Source organism: Panthera uncia, chromosome E1 (genome assembly GCF_023721935.1).
Source record: "Panthera uncia isolate 11264 chromosome E1, Puncia_PCG_1.0, whole genome shotgun sequence".
Classification (NCBI taxonomy): Eukaryota; Metazoa; Chordata; class Mammalia; order Carnivora; family Felidae; genus Panthera; species Panthera uncia.
The window spans coordinates 31,613,058-31,631,615 of NC_064814.1; the positions used below are offsets into that span (position 1 = coordinate 31,613,058).

Genomic DNA, 18,558 nt, shown 5'->3' on the forward strand with positions numbered 1-18,558 from the left:
CCCTAAGAGCCTGACCCAACAACCCTATGACCCTGTGGCTTTGGGGAGGAGGTGTGATGAGGTGAAGGGGCCTATGAGTACAGAAAAAGAAAAAAGGAAGGTCTGGCAGCTCTGACTGGCTCCACCCTAGTTCATCAGACCAATAATCAGGGGCTGGGGGTTGTGATAGCCTAGATGGTAGCTGTCCATTGAGTCAGACCACATAAGTCCTCATTTACCTCCTTCTTCCTGATGAGACACAAAACCTCAGAGACCCTGAAAAACAGCTGGTGCATATCGGGAAATTCTCTAGAGGCCCCATACCAAGAACTGGACTGTGAGAGGTCTGCCAAGATGCGTTCTTTCAGAGTTAGAAGCTGGTCAACCAGGCTGTCAAGGAGAGAACAATCACGTCTCTTCTCACTCTTCAAGTGAGAAACCACCTGGCCCAATGCTTCCATGTACTTTCAGCATTGGCTCAGCTGGGCAGGGCCAGCCAATCCAGCTACAACTAAAATTGAGCAGGTATAGCTGGGTCTCTGTCTGAGATGGAAAATTCTGGTCTCATTACGTCTTGTGCCACTGACATCTCTGCCCCTGAGAAGGTGATTCATCCATGATGCCAATACCTCTAATACCTCCTGCTAATGGCAAAACTGAAAGTACAGGATGTCTCAACCTTAGTAGCCAGACTTCAGGCCTCCAAGGTATAGCTGGTTTGGTTCAAAAAGGAGGTGAAATATTCCTTTAATAAAACAATTTCATCATAGTAAACCACTTAAATATTGTTATTCCTCTTAGAATCATTACCATAGGCCCTTTAAAGTAACAAAATGACAACAGACACAGGCTAATATCCTGGCCAGGTTTCAGTAGTAATGTGAGGCCCACTTTATTGGAAAACTGCTCCTTCCTGAATTGTTCATTCAGTTAGACCTTCTTATTAGGGCCATTTGTACTCGTACCTACACCTGAGACAAAGAACTATATTGTGGTCAGTGACCATAACTAACAGGGCCATGGAGTACATTCTGTATTGAACATCTCTTACCAATTTCGTCAAGCAGCTCCTGAGATGGTGGTGGTAGCTCATCAACATGATGCTGTGAAATGGCTTCTACTAATGCTTAAAAAACATAAAGAGAAAAATGGCTTAACACCTTTCTGACCCTGAACTGGATTTTCCAGGCTTCCACATGGATTTGACTTAGGACTTCTCAGCAATGAAACAAACTGAGGCAGGAAGACAGCTTCTTACATTAGCAGTTCTAGTTGAGACCTCCTAACATGTGAATGGATTTACTCCCCTTTTTACTCCAAATCCTTTCCTGCTTTACCCCTTATCCCAGTATTTCTTGATCTGTGTCCCTCCCTCCCAAAGATATTTAGGGTAGGGGAAGTATAAATTCTTACTAAGAGGCTGGGGGCCTAATCTGGCACAGGGCTCCTGGAGGGATACAGTCTGGGCCAGTCAAAATGAATAAAAAATAAAATGGAAGGTCTTTTATAGGTTATCAGGCCAGGGGATATAAGAACAACCACTCTTTGGGCCTTCCCCTCCTTATAACCTTAAATAAAACCCCTCAGCTTAATTCACAAAATCCAAGAATTGTACCAAAACATAAGACATTAAAATTAATATAGCAAAGGCAATATGCCTCAAGAGTTGTTAACATTCTCATATCCTTTGATCTGAAAACCATCTCCTAAGAATCTATCCTAAAAAAGGGATCAGAGGTACAAAGATTTTTATACAAAGAACAAAAATTAGAAAACAATATAAATCTTCAACATAATGGCATAGTTAAGCAACATATGTAGAACGGACTATTATGAAGCCATTACATATATTTAACAAATAATTTTCACTAAGGGGAGATCCTCAAAACATAGCATCAAAAGAAAAAAAATAGGCCAGAGATAATACACAATATGATCTCAACTATGCTAAAAATACATACATTTTTGTACATTTCTAGAAATATGAAAGAGAGAGTGCCTGGCTGGCTCAGTAGGCAGAGCCTGAAACTCTTGATCTCAGGGTTGTGAGTTCGAGCCCTACATTGGGCACAGTTTACTTTAAAAAAATGAGGGCACCTGGGTGGCTCAGCTGGTTGAGCATCAGATTCTTGATTTCAGCTCAGGTCATGATCCCAGGGTCGTGGGATCAAGCCCGTCATCAGGCTCCACACTGCTTAAGATTCTCTTTCTCTCCCCCTCTCCTTCTCTCCCCCACTTGCATGCTCTCTCTCTCTAAAAATAAAAAATTTTTTTTTAATTTTAAAAAGAAAAACTATGTACTGAATAGTACAAGAGGTTAAAAAATGGTGGTAGAATTAAATGATAGTTTTCTTTTAAAGCTCTTTTTATTCTCCAAGTTTAATGAGTATATTTTACTTTTATAATCAGATGGAAAATAGCATTTTTGTTTGAATTTAATGTAGCATCAACGATGAGACTAAAGTTCCCTTAAATTGGCTTACTATTATTTTGTATTTTGGTTGTATTTTCATATTAAACACAGGGTACCTTTCTGCAGGCTCCTTCTCTGGGTGGCATGGGATGATGTGTCAGGTGACTTAGCAATGCTGGAGGAACCGGCCCCAGTAAATGCAGGCAATCTTTTCTATAAGTAAGATGTAAACATGGTAATTGACACATGTACTGAGCTCAAAAGGCAAATGCAGTTCAATCATTTCCAAGATTAAGCCTGTGTTTCATTGATGGAATAAGCCACTTGTTTTGTTGATTGAGTCAAACTCTTTCAAATGTCCCCTCCTCTGGGATCCCTTCTCACCCAGTCTTTGCCTCCATAGCACCCAGTACTTACCTCTGTATTGTGTTAGCCAGCCTTTCTCACTAGGTGGGGAGCTCCTCTGGGGCAGGGACTAGGTTTATCTTATTCACATCTGGTGCCTAGAAGAGGGCTTGGCAGGGTACCTGGCACTTAAAACCTGCCCGGTTAACAATTTATTGAATGAAAGCATAAAACTCTATCTCCCTACTTTAGAGTGAATCTTTTGTTAGTCAAATGCCCAAAGAATATAACAATTGATTTTTAATTGAGGGCCAAAGCAAGTAATCAGTCTGCCTATAGAATGGTCAACATTTTTAATGAACAGTGCCAAGTAAGGAATTTGTAGTTTTCTTGAAGAGTCTACACATATGGAATATAAGGGAGAGAGAAGAGAAAAAGAAAGAAGGACGGCAGGGGGAGAAGGAGGAGGGGAGGAAAAGGTAGCACACAATTATGTGTTTTTATTGCAGACTGTTAGTTCAGGAGTTCAGAGAAGGTAGAGAGCAATCAAACCTCTCAGGGAACTAAGGAGAGGAGGCATCAAAGAGGAAGCAGAACCCAAGCCTCCTCAAGTAAGTAGGATGTGGGTAGACAGAGAGTACAATGCAGGTGAAGGCAGCATCCTAAGCTATGGCAATTTGGCTCTTTGGAGAAATTGCCAGATGTTATCTCTGGGGCAAAAAAAGGCACAAAAACCTAGGATCTATCCTAGAATACAGACTCAGAAAGATACCTCAGGGAAGCCCAGAGAAGATCCAACTTATTTCTTGCTTTCTTTGTATAATGGATTTGGAGAAATCTTGGCACTTTGGATCCCTGAGGCCTTTGGGCTGACTCCATGAGTGTGGAAAGCAGAATCAGTATACTTACGAGATCGGTCAGTCTTGAAGGGGCAGTTTCAGAGGAAGTAAGAAAGGAATCTAGGCTCTTTGCTTTCTCTCGAACAGTTGTAAATCTATCAGATGAAGTTTGAATGGATTCCTGACTGTTCCAGCATGAGGTAGAACCTGTTTTAATCTGAAATGTGATACTTTCAAGGCAGTCTTTATACCGACTGGCAGCTGAAGAACTTGACCCTGTTGTAGAAAAGAGGGCAATTAGTTTCCGAATCCTCTACATTATTTAAAAACAAAACCACAAAACTATGTATCTATACCAGGGATTCTCCAAGTTGTTAATAACTAAAATAATCACAGATATGAGATATAGCTTCTCAAAGTATAAAAACAATGACAGTCTCTATATTTGGCCATCCAAAGAAAGGGAGATTATTTGAACCACAAATATACTGGAACTAAGGACACCAGAGAGAGGCTATGTGATGCTGGCCATTGAGGTTGCAAGACTCAAAACTATGTGTGTTTACTCATATGTGGAACTTGAGAAACTCAGCAGAAGACCATGAGGGAAGGGAAGGAGAAAAACTAGTTTCAAACAGAGAGGGAGGCAAACCATAAGAGACTCTTAAATACAACAAACTGAGGGTTGATGGGGGGTAGGGAAGGGGGGAAATGGGTGATGAGCATTTAGGAGGACACTTGTGGGATGAGCACTGGGTGTTGTATGTAAGTGATGAATCATAGGAATCTACCTGAAAAACCAAGAGCACACTGTATATACACTGTATGTTAGCTAACTTGACAGTAAATTACATATTTAAAAAATTTAAAAATAAGAAGTGTTTCATAAAAAAACAACAACTGTGTGTTTAAGCGCAAGATAGGTTTTAAGTAGTGCTAGAGTACAAAGTACAGTTTGCATTTGCCTGTCTCTACCACTAAAGTAAAAAAACTCCTTAGAGCTGCTTATAACCAGCACCACCAACCCCTACCTGGCCCCCCATGGGGGGCCTTCAACTCTGGTGCTAAGGAGACACCTCTACACTGAGGAAACACCTGGCAGTCTTTTCTCACAGCCTGGCTTCCCAAAGCCAATGGGGCAGGGGCTGTTAGTTCTTCTCCCCAAACACTTCTCCTGCAGTGATTACCTGGGCTGAGTGGAGTGCTGACACTTGTAGGTGCATGGTTTATTTTGGGTGTTTTGCATGAGACTTCCTTAAAGGAACCATCTCGTTCATAGGAAATACTAGACAGGTCTTGAATGTCTGTCAGTGATCTAAGAAATTTAAAGTACAAAGTAATTAGGAGAAGATGTTTAGAAAAATCAAACAATATTTTCCTGAGGGGTGCTTTTTAAGGATGCTCTTGACAACAATCTTTACTTGGCAGCAGACCAGAATTAGAGACTATCTTAGAATATCTTATGTATCTTAAAGAGAATCTCAGAGAATATCCTAAAAAGAGTACTAACTTTAAACATATCTCAGCAGCTAAAACTATTTCCATAGATGAAGGTATATTACATGGAAAACAGATTTCATTTACCTCCAGTATAAACTTATTAATATCATCATCATCATCATCATTATATTTCCTTGATTGTAAGATGCTATTAATTTAGATCATATTGTTAACAGCTTTTTGGTGAAAGAAGAAACACGCTCACATCAAATGTATGAATAAAAACGGGAGGAATATATTTTCCCACAAATAAGGAAATTCCTCATTTTCCCCTAAAACCAAGACTTTACACAGCATCCTTAGGCAACCCTTTGGTGGCCCTACATGTCTTTCTCTTTCAGCTCCTTTGGTGATTCCTTTAATGTCTCCTCTTGTTCACCTTCAGTACTGTAGGAGAGAAAATGAGAAAATTATATGAATCCCCGGTCAGCAGAGTGCACTAACCTGGTACAATGGACCAGTTTGTCAGCCCAGTGTAAGCAGCAGCAGAAAGGGCACTAAATCAAAAATAGAAAGTTGGTGGGAATGCAAGCTGGTACAGCCACTCTGGAAAACAGTATGGAGGTTCCTCAAAAAACTAAAAACAACTACCCTACGACCCAGCAATTGCACTACTAGGTATTTATCCTAGTAGTAAATACTAGGGGGATACAGGTGTGCTGTTTCGAAGGGACATATGCACCCCCATGTTTATAGCAGCACTATCAACAATAGCCAAAGTATGGAAAGAGGCCAAATGTCCATCGATGGATGAATGGATAAAGAAGGTGTGGTATATATATACAATGAAGTATTACTCGACAATCAAAAAGAATGAAATCTTGCCATTTGCAGCTACGTGGATAGAACTGGAGGGTATTATGCTAAGTGAAATTAGTCAGAAAAAGACAAAAATCATATGATTTCACTTGTATGAGGACTTTAAGAGACAAAACAGATAAACATAAGGGAAGGGAAACAAAAATAATATAAAAACAGGGAGGGGGACAAAACAGAAGAGACTCATAAATATGAAGAACAAACAGGGTTACTGGAGGGGTTGTGGGAGGGCAGATGGGCTAAATGGGTAAGAGGCACTAAGGAATCTACTCCTGAAATCATTGTTGCACTATATGCTAACTAATTTGGATGTAAATTTTAAAAAATAAAAAATAAAATAAAAAAAAAAAAGTAGGAAGTTGGTTCTGGTCCTGGCTCTGCTACTGATTAGCCATATGTTTTCAGGCATGTCTGGGCCTTACTCTGGGCCTCAGTCTCCTTTCAGCCCATCTGAAATCAGCTGATGATACTACATGACAGTGAGCAAGTTCCTGAGGAAATCAATGGATCACAGGAAATTTGCTGGGGATGGAGGCTGGAGCAAAGGGCACAGTGGTGGGGCCTTACCAGCTGTGAGACAGCGTCCTACATGGAACATCAGGTGGGGCCAAGAAAGACTTATGCCAAAAAATGGCCAGAAAAGAATACTGAAGACAAACTTGACCTTTTTCTACTTTAACTAATAGGTAGGATTCAATTTCAATATCCACTAAATATAAACTATAAGTCAGCTCCCATGCGAAATCCTTCCATATGTTTTCATATTTTTAATCATTGCAACAATCCTGAGACCAAAGGTACAAAGGAAAGAACATGGGTTTTGGATTGAGTTATGACTTTATTAATTCTGTTCACTAGAGTATTTGTTTCTCCTTTTAAGTATACAAGTACAACAGCACTTTTTGGCCCTCCTAATTTATATAAATGGCTACCTCACTTGTTTTAACCAGTGAAGTATAAGCAAAAGTGATGTGAGTCACTTTGGGCAGAAACCTTAAGGATAGTGCACAACTCATGTTCCCTTTCCTGCCTCAGCAATCAAGGAAGTACAAGGATGGAGTCTCCCTAAGCCTGGATCTTGGATAGAAGGTAATAGAGCACTGCACACTCCTGGCCAACCCATGGTGGACTTGGAGCATGAGCAAAAAATAAATGTTTGCTGTTTTTAGCCATGAAAATCTGGAGGTTGTTTGTTATATAGCATAATCTAGCCTATCCTGACCACTTACTAACCATTTGCTAACTTACAGTTAGCCACTTACTAACTGCGACCTTAGAAAAAATACTTAAAACTCTCAGAACTTTGCTTTCCTTATTTGCAAAATGGAGATGCCAGTATGTGCCTCACAGGGCTGAATATGGTAGTTACTTAGGAAACACTAGCTGTAATTATTATAGGTAAGGAAATTGAGACCTAGAGAGAGGAAAAGTAAAATGAATGTTGTTGTGTCAGGTACTTTACCTCTATTATTAGTGTTTTTAATTAAACTTTTTATTTTGAGGTAACTGAATATTCACATGACGTTTAAAGAAACACACTTGACCCAAGTTTCCCTGAATGGTAGTATCTTGCAAATCTACAGAACAACCAAGATATCAACACTGATACAGTCAAGATACAGAACATTTCTACCACCACAGGGATCCCCTTAGGCTGACCCTTTTATAGGCATGTCTACTTCCCTCCTACTCCTTACCTCTTCCCTATCCTCTGGAAACCACTCATTTGTTCTTTATTTCTATAATCTTATCATTTCAAGAATGCCATATAAGTGGAATCATATAGTAAATAACTTTGAGGGATTGTGCTTTCCATCCAGCACAATTCTCTGGAGATTTATCCAGGTTGTTGAAGGTATCAATAGTTCATTCTTTTTTACTGCTGAGAAGTATTCCATAGTATGGATGTACCAGTCTGTTAAATCATTCACTTGTTAGACAATGTTTGGGTTTCCAGTTTTTGGCTATTACAAATAAAGTTGCTATAAACATTCATGTATGTGTTTTTTTTTTTAATTTTCAAATGTTTATTTATTTTTGAGAGACCAAGACAGAGCTCAAGTCAGGAAGGCGCAGAGAGAGAGAGGGAGACACAGTATTTGAAACAGGCTCCAGGCTCTGAGCTGTCAGCACAGAGCCCCACGTGGGGCTCGAATTCCGGAATGGTGAGATCATGACCTAGGCTGAAGTCGGAAGCTCAACGGACTAAACCACCCAGGTGCCCCTCATGTATATGTTTTTATGTGAACATAAGTCTTCATTCCTCTGCAATGAATGCCAGGAGTTATAAGGATTCTTATTCCTAATTTTATAAATGGGGAAATAGAAGAGAGGAGTTTAGAAACTTAACCAAGGTCATAGGGATAGGAAAGGCAGAGTCAGGATCTGAATACAGATAATGACTCCTTTTCACGATCCCTCACAATCCTGCTGAAAAAGTCCTAAGAAAGTTAAATTCCCCCAAAGCAAATGTTTATAATGTGGTGACAAACATATTTGAAGACAAGCAATATATAAATATGGGACATTATCAACATTTAACGTTACTTCTGTGAGTCTGAAACTGTGACTAAAATACTAGCACATACGTTCGTATAGGTTGGAATTGAGACCTGGTCAAAATCTCAGCATTCCTTCCAAGGCTTTTTCTCATTTGGAACTTTTCTTCGCCTGAAAGAATAAAGTAAATGCATCTTTTTTACTGAATTTTTACCAACCCAAATTATTGTTTTCATTCTCTAGAATTTCCCTTGGTCTGGTTCAGAATGAGAAATAATCTGGATAAACAAAGTACTTCCTAATTGGGTTTGGATTGAGTGCTATAGGAGAGGTTTTTGCTCTGAAAGTTTATTTTCCTTGCTCAGAGGGAGTAACTATATTCTGACACTCAAAATACAATCAAGCCATTTACTGGCCTTTCAGTTATAACAGCACAGTTATTTCTGGAGACAAATGTTGTTTTGTCTTTTCAGGAAGGCAAACTGACCTGGTTCCTGTCAACAGACACCAGGGGGCGTTGAAACCAAGAACTGTTTGTTCACTAAAGATTCCAAATAGAAAAGACCATTAGCTGGGCATTCCCAGAGTGCTGAGCCTCTTGGCCATCATACTCCACTTAAAGAATGGGGGTGGGGGGCTTGAGTACTAAGGAGCTAATTCAACTATCTTCCGTTCTTTTTTTTAAGTTTATTTATTTTGAGAGAGAGAGACAGAGACAGAGACAGAGACAGAGACAGAGACAGTGTGAGTGAGGGAGGGGCAGAGAGAGAGAGACAGACAGAAAATCCCAAGCAGGCACGGCACTGACAGCACGGAGCAGCCCAACATGGGGCGTGAACTCATGAAACTGTGAGATCATGCCCTGAGCTGAAACCAAGAGTCAGATGCCTAACTGGCTGAGCCACCCAGGTGCACCTCTTCTGTTCTTCTTGATATCAAGTATCCAAAGTTACTCCCCACCAGTTCTCAGGTTAGATACTATGCAGACCTCTGGGCAGACAGGGCCACTATTCATTATTCTTCCCACCAGTGTACTGCTTTGTTTATAGAGAAGGGGACAGGCAGAGCAGCCTGCCCTCTCGGCAAATGCTCATGATCCCAAGACCATTTCTTAGAGCAAGTAGTATGGTGGACGATGGGGAAGCTCACCAAAACAGTGTCACCTTTAGCAGGTACCAAGGAGGTCTGAAACGTCAGTAGAGAAGCATGAGGGCTCTTCTTCCTGTGACCCTCTTTCAAATACCTAGGAGGCATAAAGCCCTAGAAAGCATTAAGGAATTCCTAATAAGCACCATTACAGCTGGAAAAAAACTTAAGAGATTTTGCAGTCTGACCCTCTCCTTTACTTTATACAAAGAGAGAATGGAGCCCTGGGGTGAAATGATCATGCATGAAAAAAAAAAATCAGTGGCAAAACTGGGCTTGGAACCTGGCATGTGTCCGATTTTTACCTGTGGCATCGCCTGGTGTGGAAGGGGTATATGTCAGAGCCCTAGTGGAAAAGGAGGAAGAGAAGGGTGAAAGCAGGACATGAGTGGAAATCAGAGGTTTCTTCATGTACTTCAGATGTCTGTATCAAAGTAGCCCTGGATTTCTGACCTACCTGCCCCACAACTTCTCTATCCCACTCAACCTTCTTCTAAACAGAAGTGAAATGGCTATGTGCAGGTCAGGCTCACACAGAAAGTAACTGCGGGCAGAGGCCACATGAAAGAAGTGGGTGACCCAAGATCCAGGTCTGGAGACTTTTAATACACGTTGTCCTGAGAATTTAACTGTTCATCTAAAAGCCTACTGCTTCTTAAGATGCTGTCAACTGCGACAGGGGCATGAATCAGGTTAGAGATAGAAACCAGAGTATATAGCAGGAGGAAGGCAGTAAGTTCAGAATCCAAGCCCACCTTGTCTGGGTTCAGAATGTTGAGACATGACTGAAAATAGCTACATGGCTCAATAGATAGGTAACTCTGACTTTAAAATAGACAGTTGTAGGGATGTCTGGGTGGCTCAGTCGGTTGAATGACCGACTTCGGCTCAGGTCATGATCTCACGGCTTGTGAGTTCAAGCCCCACGTCAGGCTCTGTGTTAACAGCCCAGAGCCTGGAGCCTGCTTCTGATTCTGTGTCTCCCTCTCTCTCCATCCCTCCCCCACTCATGCTCTGTCTCTCTCTGTCTCAGGAATAAATAAACATTAAAAACAATTTTTTTTAAATAGACAGTTGTAGGGGCACCTGGGTGGCTCAGTGGGTTAAGCATCCGACTCTTCATTTCGACTCAGGTCACGATCTCACAGTTCATGGGTTCAGGCCCCACGCTGGGCTCTGTGCTGACAGTATGGAGCCTGCTTGGAATTCTCTCTCTCTCCCTTGTTCTCTGCCCCCCCCCCCACTTGTGCTCTCTCTCTCCCTCTCTCCAAATAAATGAACTTTAAAATAGACAGTTGTATACCTTAAAAGAGTAAAAGTACACAGTTTTTTAAATGTCTGTATCAGAATCAGTGGTTGACTTCTATCTTATCTTGTGCCACACCCAGGTTGCTGATTCAAGGTTAACTTCCCATGTAATGGAAAGCAGTTGCTGAGTTATACAGAACCCAAGGCCTCCCGAGGGAAGGATGTTATGTTGACTATGCACTATTGGCTGTTATTAACTCTTTGCCAAGATTCTAAGCAAGCAAAGGAAAATGACAGTCAAACTCTGCCTCTTAGGGTGAAGGACATGAAAAGCTAGTTCTAGTTTTTGTTATATCAATAACCAGTTGTACAGCCTGGGTCAATCCCTCAGGTCAGCTCAGTGAATATAACCAAGCACCTGCTATGTGCCACAAAGGGGCCAGAAATCTAATGAAAGGCTGGGAAGGTGGGGGGAAGCAGCAGCAACCACTAAACATATGCTACAAGGATGCAAGGGGAAGTACAGAAAACATGATATGCGGATGTTATGAGGCTGGTGAGGAGCAGGAGATTCATTCTAATGAGGAGAAATCACAAAGCCTAGGTTTCCTGATCTGTAAAATCAAAGGCTTGGAGGAGGTTATCTCTAAGGACTGTTCCAGCTTTAAAGATCTGTCATCCAACAGAAAGTAAAGGCAAGTGAAAAGGAATCTGCCTTAAGAGCTTATTACCAGAACCTCGAGGTTGGGCAAATGCATCTCGTATTCCTTCAAAGTCTTCTTCTATAGGACTTGAAGTCTACAAAAGAATAAAAGAGCAAAGAAAGAAGGGTCACTGGAGGCCATCATATCATCAAAAGTAGAGGGAGAACTTCTTGATGTTCGTAAACCTTAAAAATCTTCCTAAGGTTCCTGCATCTTTTATAGAAAAAGAATAAACCTGCTTCGAAGACATTAAGTGCTCATTTGTACTTTATGTTCCTCCTCAACAAGCCCTCCCCAGCCCCCACTGTGAGGAAGAACTGTGTGACTTTTCCCTTCTTTATATTATCCCCTCCACTCCCCCAACCTTCCCACAAAGATGTTTTGATTCCTAGGACTTTTATCAGAAAAGCTAGAAAGTTGGAAAAATGGCCCAGACTGCAAAGCTACTTTCTGGGGGGTGAGAAGTCAGAACACTGGTTCCTTTGAGAGGTGACAGTGACTGGGAAGAAGCCCACAGGGGTCTTCTGGAGGACCCATAATGTTCTGCTTCTTGATCTGGGTGGTTACATGAATGTGTTCAAGTCTGGGAAAGTCAACAGGCTGTACACTTAAGAGCTGTGTACTTTCCTCTATGTTACACTTTATACGTATATGTATACATAATATGTGTATATGTACTGTATATCTTTTTATTAAAGATTTTCTTAACATGCCAGTCTGCTCACATTAAAAGCCAGAATAGCTGAAGGATTAACAATAGAAAACTGTTATCAGAAGTGCAGAAGAGTGGAAGTGATGCTTTTGTTGCATCACTGAATTCCTGCTAGTCAAATATTGTGTTTGAGATCTACAATCCTCCCTTTCCTCTATCCCACCTTCCATAGTGGTAAAAGGTCCAAAAAATGGTAGGTCAGTAGAAGGTGAGGTAGAAATTATATAAATAAATAAATAAATAAACAAACAAATACGTAAGAAAATGTAAGGAGCTTCATTTTATAAATGAAAATACTCTGTACAAATAGATGTTTGCAAAAGTTGGGCAGGTTCCCAAGAAAGCCCCATGCACTGCACAGCTCCACATTCATGCTGAGCCCTGGCCTCTAATTCTGGCTCTCTTGCCACTAAAGCTTGGCAGGCCAGGGCGAATTCCCTACATCTGTGGATCACCACTTCTTCACACAAAGGAATAACAGCAGGCCTTCTTCTCTTCCCCACAGGAAGGATATGTGAATTAGGTAACATGAAGAAAAGTGTTTTTAAAAAAAGTACAAAGTGATGTACAAATACAGGAACCACAGTTTTGGGAGAAACTGCATATGACTTTCCATTCTCACAAATCTTATTTTTCAGATGTCTTTTCAAAACACATGAAAACACTAAGTCGAAATTAGACGCTTTTATGTGTAAGCTATTTTTCTCAATAAAAATAATTTAAAAGAAATAAGGCAATAGAGAAAGCTGAAAAGTACTTTACCCTAAACTGGTTTTTACCTCTAGAGCTAAGTTTTCTTGAGCAGTTGAAGAATGAAAATATTCATAGTCTGGAGTTAAAAATTCATCTGTTACATCCTCAGAAGACTCTGGTGAACAAGTTGATTGCATGGACTGATCCTATTAATAATGTAGGAAATCACTTTTAGGTCGGTGTTCATTGTAAACAAATCCCTTTATAGTTGGATGCAGTGTTAATAACGGGGTTATCTAAAATCACTTGGGCCGCCCCCCCCCCACCTGTTTGCACCACCTGCCTCTGCCTTCCTTCCCCACAGCAAGCTGTGAACCCTTGCAGCAAGTGAGGCAAATGAAAATCCTGGGACTCATCATCCTCATCTGTACAATGGAGGCGGAGGGAGTTAGGTGACCTTTATGCTCTGAAATTCTAAGAAGAAAGGCCCTAGACAACTCAAGCTGGCACTGAGTTTGAACACCCACAGACGCAGTCCATGTGTTGGCATCGTCTTCCAGATGAGGAAGCTGAGGCCGCTCAAAAATAAGGAGTCCCCTGGGCACTACAGTTTAAAAGTGAAGGAGTATGATGTTAAAAATAGCAATGCAATCTCGATAATAAAAATAAAACTTGAAGATTCAAAAGTAACAGCTATTTCTTCACCATCTCCATTCCACCCCTTCCTTTTCTGCTTATTTCTCCATGTTCAGGCCCTGATCACCACATGCACAGGCAACTAACTAGCTTCTTTCCACACCTTCAATGATCCCTTTGCAGAGGTTTTATGATTTATTTCCTTGGATGCTGCTTTTGCCACATGCTTCCTCTTCCTGCACACTTGGCAGCTGCTCCCCTTCACCTCTTGTATCAAATTGAAACTTCTCAGACAAGCCTGGCCTCACATACCTTCCCCGTTTCCCTGACAGACCTGCTTCTCCAGCCAAGCCAGTATGCTTAACATGGCCTATCCTTCCAGCCCCCATGTGAGAAAAAGAATAAACTGTCCTAAATTGTCCTGTGGGTGGTTTGTGTGCCGTGATTAAATATAATGGTATGTTCTTTGAAAGATCTCAAATGTTATCACAATTGTATTTTTATATTATTTCATTTTCAGTTGCTGTTTATATTCTTTAAGTGACTGTGTCCTCCTATAACAACGATAACACACTCTGGTTCCTTAGTCTGGCTGGACTGTGGCCCAATTACATACCTCAAGGATGTGTTAAACCCCTGACGCAGGGCTGCAGCCTCAATGCACAGATCCTGCTGAGGTGCAGTTGCCAGGCAGAAACACATTCCTTCTACTGAGAGCTGAATTTGGGTCTCAGAGGACACTCTAGGTGAAGAAGGCCCTCTCATCACAACCCTGGCCTTGCTCTTCCTACTCCAATTGGACCTCAGTCACCTGCTGGGCCATGAGCTTTGATACCTGACCTCACACTGTGATTCCAGAGTTGGTCTCATCATCTACGCAGCTAGAAAGAAAGCTCAAGAGTTTCCAGAATCTGACACTTGTCTGTGTTCCACCCAAGCCCCAAGATACACAATGCTTTGAGTTGAACTGACTCAAACGGTATTTAGGCAGGGAGAAAATACTTTTCCATTCATGTGAAGCACATACTCCAACAAAAAAGAACTACTATAGATATTATTTCAATGTCATAATATATAACAACAACTCAGTTCTACTTTATTAGGTCCTTGGGTTCAACCTGGCTCTGCAGGCCATATTACTTACACTGTAAGATTTCTCGATGACCACAGATGCGTCAGAACTTGCTTGAAAGACTTCACTATGCTCTGGATACACATTTTTGCTGGGAGACAGGTGCCTGATACCTAATGATTATAACACAACCAGGGCCATAGTCATTCCATGATATTCAGATGGCATGGAAGGGAAGAGGAGTGGCAGGAGAGAAGAGATCTGTGAATATTCTGCCAAGGATGGCCATGTCCCATATGTCAGGTTCAGTCCAGGAAGTGGAGACTGTAAGTTTGGCCTGGCCCCAACACGTGGTCCTGTATCATCAATCCTTTGGCCCACCCATTCAAGGGGGATGGTTGATAAGGAACAGATTCTAAATACTAAAAGACCTCAAGCCAGTAGGTTTTCTACCTAACATAAATGAAAATTTTAGATGTACCTTTCTTTGATTTGTAAACAACTGTGAAATAATATTCCATGCCCTGATTGCATGCAAATTACCAGGTAGAAATGCATAGCCTTCAGTTTTAACCTGCAAATCTACAAAGTGATGACAGTCAATGCCATTTGTCTCTAGATTCCTCTAGCACAGAATCTCTAGGAGCCAGTGAAGTTTTTCTGGCTGAAAATGCAAAGAAATAGGCAGTAGGGAATGGCCATCTACTACTGTACTCAGGTAAAAAAAAAAAAAAAAAAAAAAAAAGGTTCAACTCCTTGCCAGGTTAGAGCTAACAACAGGGTCATGGTATACAGATTATTTTTCTCCCTTTGAGCAAATGGTCTGCTCCAGTAACAGAAAAACTCACGAATTTCTGGATTTTCTTTACCTACAGGAAGGACAATGGAATCAAAAGGGTATGCTGTTTTCCCCTGGAATTCAGGGATCCCAGATATATGGGAAAGGGGAGAAGATCAAGCAAAGGAAATATTCCAGGATGCTTACTTATATTTGAGAGCTAATAACTTGATAGAGCTCAACCATCCCAATTCCTCCAACTGCACTTACTGTTGAAGCTTTGAGGTCCAGGCTGTTTGCCATGCTGGTCACTGTCACAGTCACTGTTACCCATTTTGTTACATTTGCCATTTTCTCTTGACTCATCATTTTCCCTGGGATACTCTACAGTGCACTGCCAACCCACTTTCTCAGGGTCCCCAAGCGGGGGCTGCAGCAGGGAATCAGGCTCATCTTTAACTTCATCCTCTAAAGCCGCACTACTCTGAGGATGCCATGGTGGTACTGCCAGCTGCCCGGTGGCTGCTCTCTCTGCCATTTCTTTCACCTCCACTGGACAGAGAAAAAGTAGCATTTAAAACAGAACTGTGAACATTGGAGACAAAAGCTTTTGCTTCTTGAAGAGCTACAAAATACTTTTAAAGTTCATATTATCACAGTAATTGCCTTTGTAGAACTGCATCATCCTTAGCTTGCCCTTTTTGGTTCGAAGGGGAGGAGAGAAAAGAAGTGATAACACGGAAGGACAGAATTTCAGTTAATTTCTGAATTCTGGAGTAGAAGGTAGCAGAAAACTTGTAGACAGAACTTCCTGCTATGAAGATTTTACAAGAAAATAACATCTGCAGCCTGTAGAAACTAGTGGAAAGGATTCTATTTGAGTTTGTCTAGCCTCTCTGGACTATGCTGAGTTCATATTTTGGGAGTGTGTATATATGTGTGTGCTTATGTGCATGTGTCTTCATTCTAAATGTTCTATACTTTTGCTAATGTCATTTAACATTAGTATTAAAATACATAGACATTGTACCCTTTTAAAGATAAAACTGATACGAAAGGAAAATGCCCACAAGGTATATCCAAGTGACACTGAATGTTCTTTAATAATGAATGTTATATATTAAATTTCTATATCGTGTACTGTTTTTGCTATAGTTGTTATGTAATATCCATCAGTATACATACATATGTATATATATTAGTATTATAATCATCAGTATTATATACTGATATATATAGTATATACTATATATATATAGTGATATATATATATAATGTGTGTGTGTGTATATATATATATATATATATATACATATATAATGGAAATATTCCTATAAAGTCTAGAAATGAAAAAAGTTTTTTCCAGAAAAAAAAAACACTGAACAAAACACTATACACAGTGGTGGACTTGATAATCTCTTTTCTTTGGACTAATAACACAAAATATGTTCATTTAAACAATGTTAAAAGACATAGGTTATCTTTCCTGACTAGATGGTAAAAAAAGAAAGAAGAAAGAAAAAAGCATTTCCCTTCTGTAATTTGTAGCCAGAAAGGCCTTGCTTTTATTTTTTAATGTATTTTTTTAAGTTTATTTACTTTGAGAGAGAGAGAAAGAGAGAGGGAGAGAAAGGGAAAGAAAGAGTCCTAAGAAGTCAGCATGGAGCCTGACAGGGCTTGAACTCACAAGCCGTGAGATCATGACCTGAGCCCAAATCAAGAGTCAGACACTTAACCAACAGAGCCACCCAGGCACCCCAGAAAGCCTTGCTTTTAAACTGGAATGATCCAACAGTAGAAAAGAATGTGGGAGGCTGGTGCAATACTGGCTATGTACTTAGAGATAACAAGCAGGTTAGAAATATACTTTAAATTTCATTTTGCCCAACAGAACTTAGGATGTTTTACTCACATTTCCATTTTAAGTGTACCTCTCCATCATCTTCGTTATTTCTTAACTTTGTATGACAGATTTCAGAAGACACAGATTCCACACTGATCCTAAATTAAATAAAGGGGGGGGGGGAACAGGGTAGACACAAATATAGTAGTTTGCTCAAGTTCCTGACACAACCCTGAGCCCTGCAGCTCCAGCCCACCCGGACCATCCTTTACTCTCAGAGCCATTCCTGGGGTTGCACTGACTCCTGCCTGCCACCAGAGAGTGTCAGACTCCCCAGCATTCCGACAGCAAGACTCCTTACCTAGTAGAGGCCTGGCCAGGGCTGGATGACACCAGAGGTCCCTTCAGGTGGCTTGGCACAGGGAAAACTACACTATTAAGCTGAGTCAACTTGGTTCGGGCACTAGACTCTTTAGACCTTCCCTGGCTAGGAAATGAAAGGACTGGGCTAGAAGACCTCTGAGGTTTTTTTCAGTTTCCAAATTCAGATTTCATGATTCTAAAAGTACTCTTGAAAATTTTTCAGAGGTAGAAGAAACCCCACAATTGAAACACAGTTTCAGTAGACAGACTTCTAGTCCCTGAGCTATTGCAGAGCCCCCGACCCCAACAATGCCACAGAACACAGGTGATGGTTCAGTAACTGTTCCTACCCTTTGTTCAGAATTCTTTTATAACAGGCCCACCTGCATATCAGTGATAGCACAATAACTAACAATTGTAAGCATGGTCTTAAGGCACCAGGGAACCTGAAGAACATTCAGAGATCTTCAGCTTAGTTTCACTGAGCTCCAGACCCTACCCACCACTAACTAGCTGCCTGCCTTTGGCACACTTTAATCTCTCTGTACAAAGGTTTCCTCATCTGAAAAACAAGGGAATCTCTTTTCCTCTACATATCCATGATTATATATGTATCTTATCATCTATTAAACTAACCCTTTGAAAATGTGTGACTTGTGGCATATATATGAATTCCTTGTTATCCTGAATGCCCTACTTCCCTGCTGGACCAGAAAGCAGAGAGACTGAATTAGAAAGGTCAAATCTGATTGGCTTCTTTAAAGAGCAATCTGACAGCAGCTATCAAGTTATCTTTAAAATGTTTAAACCCTTCACCTAGTAACTCTACTTCTGGCAATCCATCAAGGACATAATTCCAAAGTGCAGAAACAGTTGCACTGACAAGTCACTGTGGCCCTATTCAAAATGGACAAAAAAATAACACAACCTAAAATTCAACAATGGGGGAAATCCAACAATTATGAGTTC

At 40.8% G+C, this 18,558-nt stretch overlaps 1 protein-coding gene across 7 annotated transcripts in view; it reads right to left on the reverse strand.

Moving 5' to 3' along the window:
* TEX14 (testis expressed 14, intercellular bridge forming factor) overlaps positions 1-18,558 on the reverse strand; it is a 122,159-nt gene that overhangs the window by 11,835 nt on the left and 91,766 nt on the right. For 6 of the 7 annotated variants that reach the window (XM_049637761.1, XM_049637758.1, XM_049637759.1 and 3 more), the window contains 11 exons: positions 17,296-17,384; positions 15,654-15,935; positions 14,678-14,778; positions 12,984-13,103; positions 11,520-11,586; positions 8,484-8,565; positions 5,401-5,463; positions 4,764-4,891; positions 3,647-3,852; positions 2,509-2,605; positions 1,031-1,105 (listed from right to left, as the gene is read on the reverse strand). In XM_049637761.1, the coding sequence (XP_049493718.1) occupies positions 1,031-1,105; positions 2,509-2,605; positions 3,647-3,852; positions 4,764-4,891; positions 5,401-5,463; positions 8,484-8,565; positions 11,520-11,586; positions 12,984-13,103; positions 14,678-14,778; positions 15,654-15,935; positions 17,296-17,384 (1,310 nt within the window). Of the gene's footprint in view, positions 1-1,030; positions 1,106-2,508; positions 2,606-3,646; positions 3,853-4,763; positions 4,892-5,400; positions 5,464-8,483; positions 8,566-11,519; positions 11,587-12,983; positions 13,104-14,677; positions 14,779-15,653; positions 15,936-17,295; positions 17,385-17,587; positions 17,714-18,558 lie in introns of all 7 variants that reach the window. The other variant, XM_049637764.1, reaches the window with a different exon arrangement.